Genomic DNA, 20651 nt, shown 5'->3' on the forward strand with positions numbered 1-20651 from the left:
TAAACCCTTCTATTTAACAACTTGCATTTTAGCCAGAGGTGACCAGGCATTCCATGCAGGCGAGTAAGCAAGCTACAGGGAGAGGGATGAATTATTCCATCTCTCTTCCACCAGCTTACATGGTTTCCATGCTAACAGTGGAGAAAGGAAAATGGAGGGAGGGAGGGAGGGAGGAATGGAGGGGTGGGTGAAGGGAGGGAGGGAGAGATGGAATGTACCCTATGGTTCAAAAGCAAAAATTGCATCTGTTACTCCACCCACGTTTGCATCTGGTCACTCCCACCCCAGGCATGTGGTCCCCAGAAGGTTTCGTACAAGGTAATGTGGCCCTCAGGCTGGAAAAGGTTCCATATCCCCGATTCAAACCTTGACTGCTGTTGGCTGCCTGCCTTTCCATGGGTCAGGGGAGTTACGGGCAGTAACTATGAGCAGGCTGGAAGTAATCTTCTTGTTGCTTATTCAGAGGGAAAAGGAAGGGGGCTTCCTTCCTTTTTCAAATCAGTCTGCCCTGAAAGGACAAATTAAGGGGAGAGCACAGACAAAGCTAAGCTGGAAGAGTTTGGCTGTCAAGGTTTCAAGCAAAGTGACTGTCCTTACTTGGGCGCTGCAGTTCGCAAGACATATTTCTCATTTATTCATCTATCTATTCATTTAATTTATTAATTACTTCAGTATATTGCTTAGATTTATATCATCCCCGTCAACACTTTTGTCATCATGGAGCTGGTTGCAGATCTGCAAATAACCTCTAGTAGGATCCCTAGACCTCCTTATTTAGAAAATGCCGCTATGACCCCATTGGGAGGGATTTTCCCCGAGGCTCAGCGTGCAACGCTACACAAGTTTACCTGGGAGTAAGCCCTACTGAACTCAATGGGAGTTTACTTCTGAGTATACACGCACAGCAGCCTTCAACAACCTGGTGTCCTCCAGATGCTTGGACTGTAACTCCCATCAGCCTCAGCCAGCATGGCTATAGTCCAAAACATATAGAGGGTACCAGGCTGGAGTAGACAGATGACTAGAGACTGCACTGTCAAGAATCACAGAATCATAGAATAGTAGAGTTGGAAGAGGCCTATAAGGCCATCGAGTCCAACCCCCTGCTCAATGCAGGAATCCAAATCAAAGCATTCCCAACAGATGGCTGTCCAGCTGCCTCTTGAATGCCTCCCGTGTCGGAGAGCCCACTGCCTCTCTAGGTCATTGGTTCCATTGTCGTATGGCTCTAACAGTTAGGAAGTGTTTCCTGATGTCCAGTCAAAATCTGGCTTCCTGCAACTTGAGCCCATCATTCTGTGTCCTGCACTCTGGGACGATCGAGAAGAGATCCTGGCCCTCCTCTGTGTGGCAACTTTTCAAGTACTTGAAGAGTGCTATCATCTCTCCCCTCAGTCTTCTCTTCTCCAGGCTAAACATGCCCAGTTCTTTCAGTCTCTCCTCATAGGGCTTCGTTTCCAGTCCCCTGATCATCTTTGTTGCCCTCCTCTGAACCTATTCCAGTTTGTCTGCATCCTTCTTGAAGTGCGGACACCAGAACTGGACGCAGTACTTGAGATGAGGCCTAGCCAGTGCTGAATAGAGGGGAGCTAATACTTCACGCGATTTGGAAACTATACTTAGTCTTGCTGGATTAGACAAAAGTCCTCCAAACCGAGCACTCTGCTTCTAGCTGCAACCAAGGACTGGTTGACGTGCCCTCCGTTGGTACAAATTTGTTTTTGCATGGAATTCTCCTGCTGGCTGGGGATGATGGGAATTGTAGTCCAAAACGTCTGCAGGGCACTACATTGCCGATGGCTGCTCTACAGGCTCTTCCCCCAGTCCTGTTACCTTCAGTTCTTTCAGATGGAGATGTTGGGGACTGAGCCTGGATCCTTCTGCCTGCAGAGCAGATGCTCTATCATGGAGCTATGGTTCCTTCCCCACACTTTTTTTTTTTTGCATTTAATAGGTGGAGAAATATAGAAATGATTTAAGCAATGCATTTTGGCGGCTCCATGTCAGTGGAATGCGCTCCTCCTTGAAAGTCCGTATCCCACAGACATGGAACCACCAGCCACCACTGCAGCACAGAGTGCTCCCATTCAGGGTTCCAGGTGGCCAGCCATGCCCTCTTCCAGGATACTCCATTACGCTTCTCCCAGTTTTCCACCACCGCCCTCCAACAGTCAGCCAGCATTCTGTAGCCACTGAGGATGCACAATCATCGTTGAGCTGGCTGGGGGAGTTCCACCCTCTTGCACCTTTATTTTTTTTCTTTTGAAAAAAATTGTACCTCTGCAGAACTTGAGGTTCCCCCACCCCACCCACACTCCAAAAAGCTTGCTGATTCCTGTGTACAGGAGTTGTTGTTTTGGCTACATTAGAATCTACACTCTGGAAAACAAATTTGCGATTAATATCTATAGGATATGTTTTCCATAGAACTGCCAACGTAATGGGCACTTTACCAAGTAAGAGGGGGTGGGAGGGAAAGGCACATAAAACCAAAAACCAGGCAGGCGCCCGTCTGGAGGAGCTTCCAACTTAAATTTGATCAGTTAGCAAGACAAAGGATTGGGAAGAGTAGCATTAAGAGTTACCCACACTCAGTTTAAGTAGACAGGGTGGGTAACAGAGCTAATAAAAACAAAACAGGATAATTAAAAATCCTTTCCAGCTAAGTACCCCCAAGGACTGAACATCTTCCTCTAAAGTCTAAAGGGTGAGCTTCACCTTCCCACCCCCAAAAGGGGAGCTGTGGGTGTCATTCACCGCATGTGCTTTCAGAATTAAAAATAACACCATTCCAGCTCCACCAGAAGCACCTGATGCTTGTTACAATATTGTTAACGAAAGGAGGGGAAAATCCTGCTAGCATAAGCCACGTAAGAGGGGGGTAGAAAAGGGGGGGAGAACGTAAAAGATCAGGCTGGCTGAGGTAGGGAGAAAGAGGCACTGATTCACTGGGGGAAGTTTCATGACGTGCAGGACAATGGGTCTTAAATCAAAGGCATACATTATCGTGACTAAGCTGACAGATCTGCACCGCAATGCAGAAAGCCAAGCAATATCCCAACATCTGCGCAGGCAGGAGAAAGTGGCGAGACGTCGTCGCAGCGCCTTGGAATGGGGGGGGAGGGGACATTTCTGTGCTCTTACCTGTTACCTGCGCTACGACTGCTTGCGAAATCCTTCGGTTGGCCAGGAAGGCTTTGATTTCCTCTTTTATCACGCTGCTGTCCCTCCTATCAAAATGGGGGTTGGGGCGGCAGTGGGGGAGGAGAGAGAAGGGGGGAAAATTAAAAAGAGAGAGAGAGAGACAGGGCCAAAGTAGAATTTGAAGATGCATTTATGGGGGGGCAGAAGGGGGGGCTGATATATCGCTCCCGCCAGCAGACATTTCTTTTAATCAGTGTCATCGGTTGATCACAGCATACAAGGAGGGAGAATGGATGACTCAAGGACTGTATAAATTCATGCAAGCCATACGGAATGCACAAAGTTTCATTACAGAACGATGAATAAATCTCTCCCACCAGCTTCTAAAGGCAAAAAAAAAAAAAAAGGCAGCAAAAGGAGCCTCAGCCATGAAATGAGACTCTTGCACGTGGGAATGCAGTCCAGAGCATTTGGGAAGGGTCTTAGATCAGTGCTAGAGGGCATGCTGTGCATGCAGACGGCCCCGGGTTCAATCTCTGGTGTCTTCAGATAGGGCTCCCAAAGCCCCCTGCCTGACACTCTGAGAGAGTGGCTGCCAGTCTGTGCAGAGCGGGTGTGTGTGTGAGGAACCTTAGTCCCAGGGGCCAAATGTGGCCCTCACCATTTGGCCTCAGGACTCTCCCCATGCCAGACCCTCAAGTGCTCTTCCCTGGCTAGAGAGAGAGAGTGTACAAAAGTCTACTGTCGCGTGGCTGTCAGGTCACCCACAAGCAAATGTGTAGTGCCTGTGTGGTGTACTGGTTAGAGCAGCCTTTCCCAACCAGTGTGCCTCTAGATGTTGTTGGACCACAATTCCCATCTTTCCTGACCATTGGCAATGCTTGCTGAGGCTGATGGGAGTTGTGATCCAACAACATCTGGTGGCCCACTAGTTGGGAAAGGCTGGGTTAGAGTGTTGGACGAGGACCTTTGCAGACCAAAGTTCAAATCCCCACTCAGCCATTATTATTATTGTTGTTGTTGTTGTTGTTGTTGTTGTTATTGTTATTGATATTATCGTTATGTTGCTTGTTACCCAGAGGTCTCCAAGCAACTTACAACACTGTTAAAAAAACAAATAAATATCTCCAACAATAAATACAAAACAATAAAACAGCAAGTCATGGAGCTCACTGGGTGACCTTGGGCCAGTCACCGTCTCTCAGCCTAACCTACTTCACAGGGCTGCTGGGAGGAGAAAATCCGGAGGGGGAGGACCGCATTTGTACGCTACCTTGACCTCCTTGGAGGAAAGGTGGGATATAAATGTAATAATATAGTAAAATAAAATTTTAAAATGTGGCCCTCAGGCTGAAGAGGAATCCCTGCCCCCGGGCAGCTGATGCTGAGCTAGATGGCCCAATGCAGCTTCCTGTTAACCTGTGGTCCATAGATTCCCCAGGGGTCCATGGATGGGCTATAGGGGGTTCTGTGAACCGGGAGCAAAAAAATCCCCCCCCCAATGCAATAAGATGAATTGTATGCAACATTTTGTGTCTATGTATTTATGTGCATTTTTCTGGGGATGGGGTCCACAGCTTTCATCAGATTCTCAAAGGGCTCCATGACCACGTGAATGTTAAGAACCACTGGTCTAAGGGCTGTTTGGATCGCATGACCCGGCCTAATACCAAGTCAGACCGTTGGTACATCGCACCCAGCATTGTCTAATTGGAGTGACCGTGGCTGTTCCAGAATTCAGGTAACAATCTTTCCAGCCCCAATATTAGCTGCAATAAGAACATAAGAACATAAGAACATAAGAAGAGCCTGCTGGATCAGGCCAGTGGCCCATCTAGTCCAGCATCCTGTTCTCACAGTGGCCAACCAGGTGCCTGGGGGAAGCCCGCAAGCAGGACCCGAGTGCAAGAACACTCTCCCCTCCTGAGGCTTCCAGCAACTGGTTTTCAGAAGCATGCTGCCTCTGACTAGGGTGGCAGAGACGGGGGCACTGAGCCTGGGACCTTCTAAGTACAAAGGCATGTGCTCTACCTCTGAGCTGCAGTCTCTCTCTCTCTTTCTCTCTCTCTCTCTCTTACAAGGATTAAGAGTGCTGATGAGAGGAAGGGGCTGAACCAAGGAGAAGGCACATAGGGCAAAGCCAGCAGCTTGTGGCTATTGTTCTTTGCAAAACGCTCAGAGGTTTTCTGTTGAGTAAGCGGTATAGATTTTTTGTTAATGAACTAATGTAGAAACAGAATTAAGTATTTAAAATAATTTTAACATGCATAAATATGAAAGTTTGGATAATTTATGCAGGTTGCAGAATTTTTAAGAAGTCATGCATGATTCAGGTTGTCAAAATGTAAAATGTTAATGGTTTTTTCCTAATGGCTGAGAATATATGGACCTGACCATCACGCTGTACCTCCTGACTTAATAATCCAAGTCAAGGAAGTCCTCTAGAAGCTCCTGCAAAGCCTAACAGTTTAGGGACCCATGCTATCCTTCTGACTGTAAACAGTTTTCACTGATTTTCATATTATGGGTTGTAGCCAAAGGCAAGTCCTACTCAAGACAGCCCCACTGAAGTAAATTAACATGACTCCCTCATGTTTATTAATTTCAGTGTGTCTACTCTGAGTAGGGATAGCGCTGCATACAACCTTCTGTTTTTACATTGTTGTAACCCACCCTGGGGCCTGATTTATTTTTATTTATTTCAACAATTTATATCCCCTTTAACACCTTAATCTCTAAACAGAAAGGTTAAAAAGATACACTGGAGATAAACTCAGTTAAAACTAATCAGAAAATTTTAAAAAAACTTGACTTATGGTGAAGGGCGGGTAAGAAATCCAATAAATAAAAATGATTCTCACTATTGGTTGTGTTGCAATGAAACCACAGGTAGCTGCAAGGGGGGAGGGTTGGGGTGGAGAGGCAGGAATCTTCCAAAGACCCAGGCCACTCTACCGGACCGAGTATTAAGCAACTAGCTTTTGGTCTCACAGTCAGTGGCATCATGGTGGCTACGTGTCAGTGGCGCAGTGGAATCCACTCCAGGTTTCTAGCCCAAACTTCCAAGGAACTATCCAACATGCCAGCACCTTAGACAGCTCCTTGAGAGCTCAGACTAAGACCCAGACTGGATTCCACTGCCCCACTGACATCTGAGCAACCAGACACCACTGCTCACAGGAAAGCAAATGAACCTCTTTTCCCGAGCAGGCCTCTGCCCTGGGCTCCCCTTGGGAGGAAAGTGTTGGGCTGTTGACCCATAGGCATTACTGTCTTTAGTTGTTTTCCATAAAGCCTGCAAGTTTGGAGAAGTAACTGTTATCTCCTGGCCTGAGAGAGAGCAGACATCCAAGGCCAGCGGTTGTCATGGTAACGTGAGATAGCAACTGGGAAAGTTCTAACAGAGTCTGTAAGTTGTGTCTTCTGTATATTGCCTCTGAACTGAGAGGTTGTCTTCTGTGTTTACCTTTGGAGAGAGATGTACCAGAAGGGGGGGGTGACTGAAGAAACTCTACATGTATTTACTCTTAAGCCTGTTGGCCCTAATGTCTTAATAAAGACTCTTAACCTGATCTAATGCATCTGAGAAGTTTCTTGCACAACTTAACTCCAAAGTAACGTATGCTGTGTCACGCAAGAACCGCCACCATCAACAGGGTTATGGGCCCAGATCCACAGCGCGTTACACAAGAGTAAGTTGCTGGTCTGAACGGCAGACAGAGTTCCAGAGAGGGCAGCGTGATTGATTGTGCCAGACAGAGGTGAGCAGGATGGCTGTAAACATGTCTGGAGGCTTGCCAATGGAACGACTTAATGAAAAGAATTATGGCAGTTGGAAGCCAAGGATGCGTGCTTTCCTAGTAAAGGAGGATTTATGGGAAGTTATAGAAGGAAACCCCCTGGCGGTACCGACCGCGGCCTGGAAGCGCCGAGACCAGAGGGCGCAGGCGTTTATAATCTTGGCTCTATCGGATTCTCAACTGATGTGTGTGAGAGATGAGCCGTCGGCTAAACAGATGTGGGACACGTTGCAGGATTTGTCCCAGGAATGGCAGCGGAGGCAGAAGGCGCAGAGAGCCGAGCTGATGGAAGCTGTCAGGAGACAAGAGGTGAAAAGTGCCGTGCCGAAGGAGGCAGTCGGAAGCAAGCAAGAGCAGCAACGGCTAAAGGCTTGTTATGTTTGCGGAGCTCGTGGGCATCTCCAGAGAGACTGTGCAGTCAAGCGCAACTCCAGGGACGGAGACTGGAAACAGGGAAGTGTGAACTTTGTTTGTAAACAGAAGTCTCAAGATTTAGGACCTGTTAACTGGATTCTTGACAGCGGTGCGAGCCATATATTAATCACAGACAGGAGTTTGTTTTACACTTCAGAAGATGAGCAGGACTTTGTTTTACTTGCGGATGGATCGCAGAAGAATGTAGAGGCTCGAGGACTGGTGAGATTTGATAAACTTGGAATACTGTCAGATTGTTTGTTTGTACCAGAAATGTCTCATAACATGTTGTCGGTAAGAAAACTGGTGAATTCTGGGTATTGTGTGACGTTTGACAGAGGGAAATGTTTTGTGCAAAGAAGAGGCAAAGTTGTCTGTCAGGGTTTCATGACACAAGGGCAGTTTAAAATGACCATGGGTGTAAAGTGTGCTGATGCCTTAAGTTTAATGAGGCGGAAAGGGAATGACGGTCAGAGCTGTAAAAAGACAGCTGTAAAAGGCACACAGTCAGTGTTTACTGCTCACATGGAATCTTCATGTAATGCAGTCAGGCTGATGCCTGAAAGAGTGCATCGCAGCCGAGTTTACAAGCCACAGGGTAAGAGACGTGACAAACGTGCACCTAGAGCACGAGAGAATGCATATTTCAGAGTTTGGTGTCCGGAAACACAGCAATTAATCCTGAGCAGAAGCATTAAAGTTGCAGAGAAGCCTTGGGATCAAAGGCAAATAGTCATTCTCACAGGGTCAAGTGACACACAAGCACAAACACAAGCGCAAACATTTAAACCAGATCTTGAAATAAAAGTGGAAGGCACACAAATTCCACTTAGGGATGCTTTAAATGAACTCATTTGTGGGAAACGAAGATCGAAGAAACGTAAGGCTGAGGAAATGAAGGATCCTGGGCAAGCTGTGCCAAGCACAAGCACAAATGGGGGGGCAGAGAAGGCAGAAGCCCTAGCGCCTTTAAGACGTTCTACAAGATCAAACATAGGGAAACCACCTGAAAGATTTACTGTGGGGGTAATTACCAGCCCAGGTATGCATAAACAAGTTGAAATGGATCCTGAGACACTGTATTTGACTTGTGTTCAGCCGAAATTTGATTGAATAAAGTTCTGGCTAAATGTACAGAGATGTTCAGAAATGTACTGCAATGTACTGAGATGTAATTTAGATCTGTATGATGCAATGTATTGAAATGTATTACCTTTGTATTGTAGAAATGTATTGCTGAAATAGAAAAGTTATAGATGCAATGGAAAGTTTTGCAGTCTTGATGGAAAAAGGGGAATATGTTGGGCTGTTGACCCATGGGCATTACTGTTTCTAGTTGTTTTCCATAAAGCCTGCAAGTTTGGAGAAGTAACTGTTATCTCCTGGCCTGAGAGAGAGCAGACATCCAAGGCCAGCGGTTGTCATGGTAACGTGAGATAGCAACTGGGAAAGTTCTAACAGAGTCTGTAAGTTGTGTCTTCTGTATATTGCCTCTGAACTGAGAGGTTGTCTTCTGTGTTTACCTTTGGAGAGAGATGTACCAGAAGGGGGGGTGACTGAAGAAACTCTACATGTATTTACTCTTAAGCCTGTTGGCCCTAATGTCTTAATAAAGACTCTTAACCTGATCTAATGCATCTGAGAAGTTTCTTGCGCAACTTAACTCCAAAGTAACGTATGCTGTGTCACGCAAGAACCACCACCATCAACAGAAAGGCAGGATATAAATTTAATAAATAAACAACCCAAATCATACAAGTCCTCTAGAAACTGCTGTGCCCCACCCTTGGCCACATCTCAGAAACTTACACTAGTGTCCAAATGGACCAGCTGCCATGCCAAGGGAGTCACCCCATGCCAGTTGCCATGTCGGATGGTTACCCAAACCCAATAGGAGGCTGTAGTGCTTGCGCTGGAGTAACAGGTTAGAACATAAGAGCCCTGATGCTGGATCAGGCCAAAGGCCCATGCAGTCCTCACAGTGGCCAACCAGAAGCCCCAATGGGAAGTCTGATCCTGAGTGAAACAGCAGTCTCCCCACCCACGATCCCCAGCAACTGCTATTCAGAGGTGGGAAAAGCGCTGTTCCGCTCAGGTCCTGCTTGTGGGGCTGCCCAAGAGCATCTGGTTAGGATCACTCCTTGAGCCTGGATGGTTTTGGGACAGGTAACCAGATTTCATCTAGGGAACGATGCAGGGACCCATGGATGTGCAAGTTATGGGGGATGGGGACGGGTGGATGGGGAGTTCTCAGTCTATCCAACACAGCTCACCTCATCAACTCCTCCACTTTGTCGTCTACATCTAAGTCCTCCTCGGAGGCTTCGAAGCTGTATGACCTCTGAGCCATGCTGCTCGCCAGAGGGTAGCGCGTGGGTGACATCTTCCCATTGAAGGCGGACAACCTCTCACTGCTCTCCCTCCCGTTCTGATTGGTAGTGCAAGGTTGCGGGGAGGTATCGTAGCTGTTGCTAGGCGACGGGGACATCCCAGAGTGCTGGGTCTGCGTGGAAGCTGTGGCCGTGGAGGAAGACGCCGGGACGTTGTTCGTGCTATTGGTGCAGGAGCCGCCCCCACCCCCATAGGCGGACCGCCGCCCGAACTTGTCACTGTGCTCCTGGTCGAGGCGGTCGAAGGTTTCCAAGGCGTGGAGGATCTCGTGCCGCGTCATCCCAGTGCGCCGCAGGCGTTGAAGCAGGTCTATCTGCTCTATGGTGAATCTGGGTTCATCAGTGTAGTGAAACATGGTTTCCAGCAGGCTGAAAAGAAAGAAGAAAAAGAGGCAAAAGATGAAAAGAATGGAAGACGCACACAGACACTTCAGCTGTTCACCCCAAGATATGTATGGCCACCATCCTACCACCCCATCAGCCACTGGAATCTGATGGGACACACAAGGAGCCCTGCATGCAGACAGCGAGTATCAAATGCAGCTCAGGAAGGTCTTCTGAAGCAGCACTTCAGGAGGCTCCCAAGGTGGTCATCAAGTTGGCTTTTAAACATCCTGGTGTGCTTGCAGAGTGGTCTCTGGATCCCAGCCAAGATTACTGAACCTACACTTCTAAGGACACTGGGAGATGAACGGACAAAGAAGCTGACATGGTCTGGTGAACAGAATGGGTGATGTGTCAATGGCAGAGATCCAGCTTCCATCTCCAACGTGTGAGCCAGAGAGCTCATTAAAGAGGTACCAGCTGCCAGGGAGGCCGGTCGACTTCCTCACTCAGAGTCCCAAATTCCAGCTGCAATCCAAAGAACTATTTGTGGCAAGCCCAGAGACTTGCCACCTACCTCTTTTGTCAGCTCTGTATCTTTGGAACTCACTGCCTCCTAATATTTGAATGATTCAATCCCTTCTATTCTTCAAGAAGGTTAAGACATACCCATTTCCCCAATCCTTCTCTAAGGTCACATCCACGTCATACATTTAAAGCACTATTATTCCACTTCAACAGTCATATGGAGAATCTTAGGGGTTGTAGTTTGCCGAGGGTGGCTGACCTCACAGAGCGAGAGCTCCCAGCACCCTTAACAAACTACAGTCCCCAGGATCCTCCGTGACTGTTAAAGTGGTATAATAGTGCTTTAAATGTACGGTGTGGATGTGATCTAATTGGCTGAGATTTTAACATTTGTGTTTATCATCTTTCCTTATCCTTCACTTGTTGGGGAGCAACCCATAGCTTCAATCCTCAGCATTTCCAGGTAGGTGTCTCAAACCCTCTACCAGTCACTGTAGTCAATACTGAGCTGGATGAACCATTGATCTGACTCTATATAAGGCAGTTTCCTATGTTCCTTCCTAGCCTAGGCATAGCTACTCAGAAGTAAGTTCCACTAAGCACAATGAGACTTACTCCCAGGTAAGTATGCATGAGACTGCAGACTACAGTCCTTGACCAGTGCTGCTTAACTGCACAGGAATTACAAAAGGTGCAGGTCACGTATTCAGATAAATGCTGGAGAAGTAACAAGAACAGGGTTGTTGTTTTTTAAAAAAAGACAAAATCATAGCCACAGGGGGTAGCTGCACAACATACTTGCAATTATAGAAGCGCCTCAGGGTTAATCATCGCCATTGAACCAATGATTATATTATTAGGATTTCTGGAAAGGGAGGTTGAGTTTAAATATATGGAATTGATTTGCTACTCTGTTGATGACTGCCAAAAGTTGATGATCACAAGTAACTGGAAACCGAAAGAAATTCTGAAACTTGAGAGAAATGTCGAGCATGAACCTTAGACTAAGATGGCCCCAATTAAACGAATAAGCACCTGTGAAGAACAAAAGTATATGCATCTTTTAAAGGAAAAATTGGATTTTTCGCGGTCCATGGTATGCGCAAAGCTCTCCTGCAGCACCACATTTCAAAGGAGTTGATTTTACTCTTACCAGCTTTTTTCATTGTCCAATTTTCACATCCATACATAGAGATCAGGAATACCATGGTCTGAATGATCCTGACTTTGGTGTTCAGTGATACATCTTTGCATTTGAGGACCTTTTCTAGCTCCTCATAGCTCCCCTCCCCAGTCCTAGCCTTCTTCTGATTTCTTGAGTGATGAAACTGAGGTTGTCATACTTTGAACACTTAATGAGAAGACATGATTCACCAGAAAAGACAATAACGCTGGGAAAAACAGAAAAAGAGGAAGGCCAAACAAGAGATGGATGGATTCCATAAAAGAAGCCACAGACCTGAACTTACAATATCTGAACAGGGTGGTTCACGACAGATGCTATTGGAGGTCGCTGATTCATAGGGTCGCCATAAGTCGTGACTGACTTGAAGGCACATAACAACAACAAAGTCCTTTGGAGAAACAATGATAGATGTCAAAACTATTTGGGCCAAGAGGTTTATTTTTAGCTGTTACAAGGGCAACATGACTTTTGCCTCTGGCCCCACTGGCATGTGGCCCTCGGAAGACTGCCCTGAAGGAATTGCGGTCCTAGGACTGAAAAGATCCCTCCCCTGCATTACAACTACTGGATAGGCAATGCCCTTTGCCCTTGCTCACGTGATCTCGCCTGGCAAGAACATTCCGTTCGACTATTTCCGACAAGATGGTCCTGCACACAGAGGCGCTTACTCCAAATCTCAAAGCATCTCTGGAAATACAGCGAGAGAACCATGTCAGATGAACAGAAAGGGATGGTGGAGCAAGCTGTCTTTGGGGAAAAGGCGACCCCTTCTCAGTTGACTCCCTCGTGTAAACCTGTCCTGTGTTTAACAGTCCAGTTTACAAAGCAGTTTTGCAATCAGAGATTTAAGAAGAATGACATACTCCTCGTTAATTAAGGGACACACATTCCCATTAGCGGTTTATCGCTATGTAATGTTTGCAAGACCTTACCGTTCTCCACTACACCTTTAATTGCATTACTTTTAATTTGCTTCTTTTGAGAGGGGGGGTACCCTCTCTTGTTCTCTCTCTCTCTCTCTCTCTCTCTCTCTCTTCTTCTTCTTCTTCACTGGCCTTGGCTAACTAAAAAAGGGAAAGTACAAAAACAATACTGCCTTTTTTAAAAAAATAAACAAAAGCAGAGGGGAATAAGAGATGTTTATGTCTGCAAAGAGTCATCTTTCTTTCAGAGTTATGAGAGCAGGAGACTGTCAAAGGCAACTGGAAGCAAAAATATTTGCAACAGAAACGGGCTCAGAGTCTTAATCACTCCCCATACCCTTGTACATTTATCAAAGCTCTTTAAAACAAATCACACTGAAATGGTATTTCAAGAAGGTAGTGGCATAGACTAGGGGGCGGGGGGAACTTGCAAAAACCCAGGGCTAGGGCGACTTTAGTAGAATTATTATATTTCTGTCATTACAGTTCCATTCCATCAGGCTGCAGGAGAGGGATGGCAGGCAGGGGCCTGCTCCGTTGGCTTGGCTGAGAGATCGCCTGCCATTTGGACCCTCCTACCCCTCAACTGACATTTTGCAGATGCTGTCCCTCTCTATTTGGCCTCTCCTCTCCCATTCCAGCTGGTCATTAAGAAGGACTTTGTGACTTTGAGAAAGTTACCTGTATTTGCTTGTTTTCCTCTTCCCTCCTCCTTTTTTTCCTTTTGTGTTATTATTATTATTGCTATTAATATTTATTGCCCCCCCTTCACCAATAGGTCCCAGGCAGGTTACAAAATCTAAAATACAGTATTAAAAAGAATTAAAACACTTTTCAATCATAAGAAGAGGGTGGGTTTTGAAAACTTACATCTCAGGAGCCAAAGACTAGGGTAAAAAGGTGTGGGTGCTGTGCCTTTTACTCTGAGGACAGGGGCGGTCTTGTGTTTATTGGTCTCCTGGAAACTGCTCTAGAAGCCTTTCTGACTGAAGAGCTGGAAAAGGTGCTTTGAATAATGGTATAATAATAACAATAATCAACTCATTTGAAATATGGTGGTGGATGAAGCTTTCTGATTCCATGGACTGCGAAAAAGACAAATAATTGGGTGTTAAAACAAATTAAACCAGAACTATCACTAGAAGCTAAAATGATGAAACTGAGGTTATCATACTTTGGACACATCATGAGAAGACATGATTCACTAGAAAAGACAATAATGCTGGGAAAAACAGAAGGGAGTAGAAAAAGAGGAAGGCCAAACAAGAGATGGATTGATTCCATAAAGGAAGCCACAGACGTGGACTTACAAGATCTGAACAGGGTGGTTCACGACAGATGCTCTTGGAGGTCACTGATTCACAGGGTCGCCATAAGTCGTAATCGACTTGAAGGCACACAACAACAACAATAACAATAATAAAAATGTAGAAATACTTTAAATTATTATTATTATTATTATTAAATAATAATAAAGTAAAATGCTTTAAATAATAATTTTATTCAAAATCATCATCATCATTACCCACACCACCTTTCAGCCAAGATTAGCGTACAGTTAAAATCAACCCACAAGTACAATATAATTAGGGATATATTGGGGGGGGGCAATCTCTTCTGTTCCGTAGCAGTTGGGGATGCAGTTCAGGTTCCAGGGCCATTCCTCTGAGTGGGGCGGGGGGGGGGGGGGAGGACAGAAGAAGCCATGATAGACTTGGGGGCTGACTGTCAACAATGCTAGCCCGCAGAAACAGCCCTTCCATTCCGTTATGGCTCCTGTTTTCCACACTCCAACAGGACCTTGCAACAGGATAAAAGTCTACAGATTTCACTCCTTTTCCCAATTACTTGCCCATATACACTTTTTGTGTGTGTGCTGATGAACCTACTGTCCTATCCTAGCCAGACTGTGAGCCTGCAAAGAGCTGAGAGGCACCTGGAGAGGACTGAGCTGCTGAGTTGTCCAGCAGGATCCCGACTCGTTCCCTAGAAAGACAGACGTTGATCCAACACAGAATAAAGCTCGCCTGAGCCCTTATATCTCAAAGCGGAGCCTCACAACTCCCACAGCCCCAACCTCCAGGTGAAGATACGGAGCATTTAAAGGGGTGGTGCTTTGGCGCAGAGGCCCACATGGCAGGCCAATAAATGGCTTCTAATTGTGCCCTTTACCTGTTTACGGGGGGGGGAAGGGAGGATCCCTGGGAGAATCACCTGGTTTGGATTTCATTCACCCCCCTTACAAGTGTGGAACCTCCATGTTCAGAGGCAGCATGCCGCTGAATACCTGCTGCTGAGGAGCAACAGCGCAGAAAGGCTCTTGCTTCTATAACCTTCTTGCTGGCTTCCCGGAGGCAACTGGCTTGCCAGCACTGGAAGCAAGATGCTAGGCTAACCCTTCACCTGATCCAGCAGGGCCTTTCTTACGCTGACTTCCCCTTTCAGCTCCAGTCCTGGCACCTTCAGGAGCAGTGACTGCTGCTGAACAGGTGATTGTGGGGCATGGTCTCATCACCAGGAGTGCCTACCAGAGGGATCCAGAGTCTCAGGGCCCATCTGCACTAGACCTTTAAAAATGTAAATGTACTGCCTTCAAGTTGATTCCGACTTACGGCGACCCTGTGAATAGGGTTTTCATGAGGCTGAGAGGCAGTGACTGGCCCAAGGTCACCCAGTGAGCTTCATGGCTATGTGGGGATTCGAACCCTGGTCTCCATAATCCTAGGATAGGTAAACTGACCGAGGGGAGCGGAAGGAGGGGATTGGAAGGGGCAAGAGGGAGGAGATAGAAGGGAGGAAGACAGCAGGGCAGGTTTGATCATTTGCATGCTTATTGAGTTCAATGGGATTTACTCCCGTGCAATCATGCTTGAAAATGATCCCGACTTATGGAGACCCTATGAATGGGGTTTTCATGGTAAGCGGTATTCAGAGGTGGTTTACCACTGCCTTTCTCTGAGGCTGAGAGGCAGTGACTGGCCCAAGGTCACCCAGTGAGCTTCATGGCTATGTGGGGATTCGAACCCTGGTCTTCCAGGTTGTAGTCCAACACCTTAACCACTACACCACACTGGCTTTCGCACTAGACCTTTAAAGTAGTGTTATTCCATTTTAAACAGTCCTGGCTTCCCCCAAAGAATCCTGGGAAGTGTAGCTTGTGAAGAGTGCTGAGAGTTGTTAGGAGACCCCTGTTTCCCCAACAGAGCTAAAGTTTCCAGAGTTCCCTAGGAAGAGGGACTGATTGCTAAACCACTCTGGGAACTGCGGCTCTATGCGAAGAATAGGAGTCTCCTAATCAGTAGTGTAGTGCCAAATTCAGAAGTGCAGGGTTCCTTCGCAACAGTCATAGCCATCCCCCCCTTTTTTTTTGCTGCTGCTGAGTTGAGAATGAGATCCTTGTTAATGCCTTCTCCCATAACAACAGATGTTCCTAGGAGCCAATAAGCATGAAAGATGTTAGCTACTAGTGTTAGCTACTGAGAAGAGTCTTCTCAGTGGCTGACTCACCTCCTTTCTTTCTGATTGGCTCCAATCCACGAGAAAGGACAAGGAAGCATGTTAGAAGACTCTTCCCAGTGGCTAATACACTCCCCTTTTATGCTGATTGGCTCATTGGATATGGGAGCTATAGGAACCCTGCTGGGACCCTGCTCTCAAAAAAGTGAGGGGTCTAAGACCTTCCCGACACCCCAGACGACTACACCCCAGCTCCTAACGACTCTCAGCACCCTTCACAAACTACAGTTCCCAAGATTCTTTGGGGGAAGCCATGACTGTTTAAAATGGAATAACACTACTTTAAAGGTATAGCACAGATAGGGCCTTAGTTAAAGCACTCACTATCCACAGGATTCCTCAGATGAAACCTTCACACAACTATTTAATTTGCATTGCATTCTAACTTTAGCTTCCTTCCACGCACTTTGATCCTCACAAACGGCCCCAGCAATATCCAAGCTAAAACTGTTAAAACAGACAACACAAAGTCCCCCCCCCCCCAAAAATCCGGCTGCAAACCCATAGCTTCTGCTTAGGCATGCAAATTGGGCACTACAAATGCAGAAATCCGCCGCGCACTTTCGATCAAAGCATTGACAGTTAATAAGAACATCCCCAGACATCTGAAAATAAATCCAGCATAATCAAATGCCCGACGCCGCACGACTTACACAACTCGGGCCAAGAATGGAATACCAACACATCGTTCTTGTGAGAGTCCTCCAGTCCTTCAGCTGCCAAACGCAATCGGAGGAGTTGCCCAAAACCTATTATTCCAGGTGGAAGCTCAGGTCAGACATCACACCAAACTACGGTCTGCGCTAGGCATAGCTTAGAACACACACTAAGGAGGTTCCAAGATACTTTGCTTTATTTATTTAGACAACTCCTACACCACTTATCTACAATACTCTCTAAGCGATATTCCAAGGAATATAATACAAAGGGAAGTAAAACTCAGTTGAAACTTTAAAATCAGATTTCAAGTTAAAATGCCTGCTAGAATAAAAAAGAATTAGTAGGTGCTGGAAGTTCGACAGGGAGGGGGCCTGTCTGACTTCAATCAGAAGGGTATGCCATAAATCTGAGCCCACAACACTGAACGCATGGCTCCTGGTAGATATGAGTCATGGGGACCACTAACAGTGACTCCCCCAAAGACTCAGGAATTGGGCAGGGATATAAGGGATCAGGTGGTCTTTGCAGTATCCTGGACCCAAGTTGTGAAGGGCCTTGTAAATTAATACAAGAACTGTGAACCTATCCCAGTAGCATATGGGCAGCAAGTGCAAGCTTTTAAGCATTGGAGTTACATGCTGGTGCTTCTCTGTCCCCATCAATAGTCTAGTTGCAGCACTTTGAACCATTTGGAGCCTCTGGACCAGGTCCAAGGTACGCCCACACAGAGTACATTGCAATAATAGAGTTAACCAATGCATGAATCACCAATTTAATGCATGTGCTTGTATAAGCTGGAGCGAGCAAGGACTGCCTCAAAAGAGGCATTCTCCTTTCTCTCACTGATAGAAGGAATGCCTGTAAGATGGTGTTTCCTCAACATATGCAAGCATCATCTAAGAACAAGAAAATATGCCCTTGCTTCATAAATATTGTTTTTACTCACATGCAAATTTAAGTGCTAGATCAATTAGACTAAAACTCATATGATTAAATCAATCAAAAATTTTAAATAAAGTTGCAGCCCAAATTACTACCTAGAATTTTTTTAAAAGCACCACTTAGTCACTTGCAAACACCAAAACGTTGTGACGTTATAGAATGCTCACAAACACTCTAAACGTCCAGAAGAAAGCTCTCTACAACAGATTACTGACAGACTGCACAGTTTGCACAGGGCCAATATTTTCGGTCCTGCTCTCCCTTGAAGGGGGAAAAAAATCCAGTTACTTGAGGGCTGGATGTCAGCCTTTGTCCTGTCTGGTTTCATCTGAAAAGTGGGGTCTGGTGCTGTGATCAATTGCTGACCAATCAAGGAGGCCTCTGACATACGGTTTCTCAAACGTTGCCCCTGGGGACTTCCGATGCTGCTTGCAGTGAGGCGGGAGACAGGAAGAAATGGAATAAGGAAACGGGGCATGTCAAGGCAGCAGGTATGGGAAGGTGCAGAACCAGTTGGCAATAGGATCTGGGCCAGGCCACACCTGACTTTCCATCTCAATGGTTTCTTGTCCACAGAGCCACAGCTCAGTGGCAGAGCACACACCTTGTATGCAGAAGGTCCCAGGTTCCAATCTCTGGCATCTCCAGGTAGCGCTGGGAATGTCCTCTGCCTGAAATCCTGGAGAGCCACTGCTAGTCAATGCAGACACTGCTGAGTCAGGTGGACCCGTATAAGGCAGCTTCCAGTGTTCTCTATACAAGAGCACTTTTCTGCTCTGTTGGCTTGCATGGAGAAAATGGAGCGGTTTGCAGTCAGGTGAACTATTCAAGGTGGAAGTGGAGCTGCACCTGCAGGGCATCTCTGGCATCAGCGCAAGACCAGCTTGAGAATCACTGCTGGAAAACGTGCAACTGCCAACGGGCAAGGCTGCAGCTTACCGCCTCTCTGGAACTCCTTTTAAAGACAGGGTGAGTTGAGATACCAGCAGTGCCAAACAGTGACACACCACTTTAATCTCAGGAAAGGCTGGTCAGTCAGTGATGGGGTCAGCACCACAGCTGTCTGGATCCATACATGCATCAAGAAAGAATCCATGCAGGTCTTAGGTAAAAATGTCATCTATTGGATATTATTATTATTATTATTATTATTATTATTATTATTAGTTTAGTTTACTTGCAGAATCATCTTATCCTATACGCACCCACTCGATTGCTACGGAACTGGAAGGTGTCACATAATACTCATTACGAATTTGTAAGGAATTGTTCTTTTAGTGTGGCAGCGCCTACACTTTGGAATACCTTGCGCCCACTGAAATCAGGCAGGCATATTCTTTTTGGCACCTGCTGAAAACATTTCTGCTTCAGCAAGCCTATCCAGACACATAGGTGTTAATGTGTTCTAATCTCTTTTTAGTTTACTGCTCTTTAAATTTTTTTTAAAAAAAACATTTTGTTGTTGTTGTTATGTGCCTCCAAGTCGACTACGACTTATGGCGACCCTAGTGACCTCCAAGAGCATCTGTCATGAACCACCCTGTTCAGATCTTGTAAGTTCAGGTCTGTGGCTTCCTTTATGGAATCAATCCATCACTTGTTTGGCCTTCCTCTTTTTCTACTTCCTTCTGTTTTTCCAAGCATTATTATCTTTTCTAATGAATCATGTCTTCTCATTGGAAAAAAAATTAATTACTTGTTTTTAACTGTTATCGTTGATAATGTTAATGGTTTCTTGTAAACCACTAAGATTTTTTTTTACACTCAAGGGATATAAAAATTCTGTTAAATAAAATGGTAAATAAAAATTATTTGAACAATTTATGTGCCACTTATATTTTAACAAACTCTAAATGGTTTACAACGTAGGTTGAAACATCTTTAACAGGTAATACAAAAACATACCACGGAATTTTTATATTATATACAACACAATTAACAACTAAATACAGCATCGTCTTTAGGATATGCTTCATGCAGTATATTTTTAGACTTTACCTATCCTTTCCCCCCACAACCCCTCCATTCTCTGCCACAAAGGCTGAACTCTAGGAATAAGACAGTCCTAAAAAAAGCTACAACAGAAATGGCACTGCATTATGCACTTCAAAGCAGGAAAGTTTGTGTGGATTTGACAGATTATGAATCAGCAATTTATCCTCCAAGAACCCGTTTTCCTTTTCTTGATCAGCCAATGAACCCCTGTGTATCTGCCAAAAAGCTTCTGTGGCAGAGGATTATGGGATGTTTTCTAGGGCATGCTCCCATGGCATACCAGCTATGGAACCAAACTTTACCATTGCACCTAGCTGAAAAGACAGCCAGTGTAGTGGAATGGTTAGGGGGCTGGGGCTATGACCTGGGAGACCAGGGTTCAAATTCCCACTCAGCCATGAAGCTCACTGGGTGACCTTGGGCCAGTCATTGCCTCTTAGCCTAACCTACCTCACAGGGTAGTTGTGAGGATAAAATGGGGAGGGGAGAACCATATACACCACCTTGAGTTCCTTGGAGGAAAAAGTGGGATATAAATGTAAAAAAACAAACAAATACATAGAACTGAGAGTCTATTTAGTTATAAATATATTTGCATACCACTATTTCGTTAAAAACATCGTAGCAGTTTACAACTCACTCAAAACAACAACCCTACAACTATAGAATAAAAACTTTTAAAATACAGTGAAAAGAAAGGTCAACTACTGCGAAAAAAGCTTCCTCTTAATTCCTGCATAAGTCTTGTGGAACAGAAAGGTTTTCAGGAGGCATTTAAAAGTTAAAACAGAAGGCGCCTGCTCACAATCTCTTTCGCCAGAGCATTCCA

At 45.7% G+C, this 20651-nt stretch overlaps 1 protein-coding gene across 15 annotated transcripts in view; it reads right to left on the reverse strand.

Moving 5' to 3' along the window:
• The window catches only part of HMBOX1 (homeobox containing 1), a 165671-nt gene that overhangs the window by 61871 nt on the left and 83149 nt on the right, over positions 1-20651 (reverse strand). For 14 of the 15 annotated variants that reach the window (XM_061625818.1, XM_061625826.1, XM_061625821.1 and 11 more), the window contains 2 exons: positions 9632-10117; positions 3145-3230 (listed from right to left, as the gene is read on the reverse strand). In XM_061625818.1, coding sequence (XP_061481802.1) covers positions 3145-3230; positions 9632-10117 — 572 coding nt within the window. Of the gene's footprint in view, positions 1-3144; positions 3231-9631; positions 10118-13579; positions 13795-20651 lie in introns of all 15 variants that reach the window. The other variant, XM_061625823.1, reaches the window with a different exon arrangement.

This window comes from Rhineura floridana, chromosome 4, assembly GCF_030035675.1.
Source record: "Rhineura floridana isolate rRhiFlo1 chromosome 4, rRhiFlo1.hap2, whole genome shotgun sequence".
Lineage (NCBI taxonomy): Eukaryota > Metazoa > Chordata > Lepidosauria > Squamata > Rhineuridae > Rhineura > Rhineura floridana.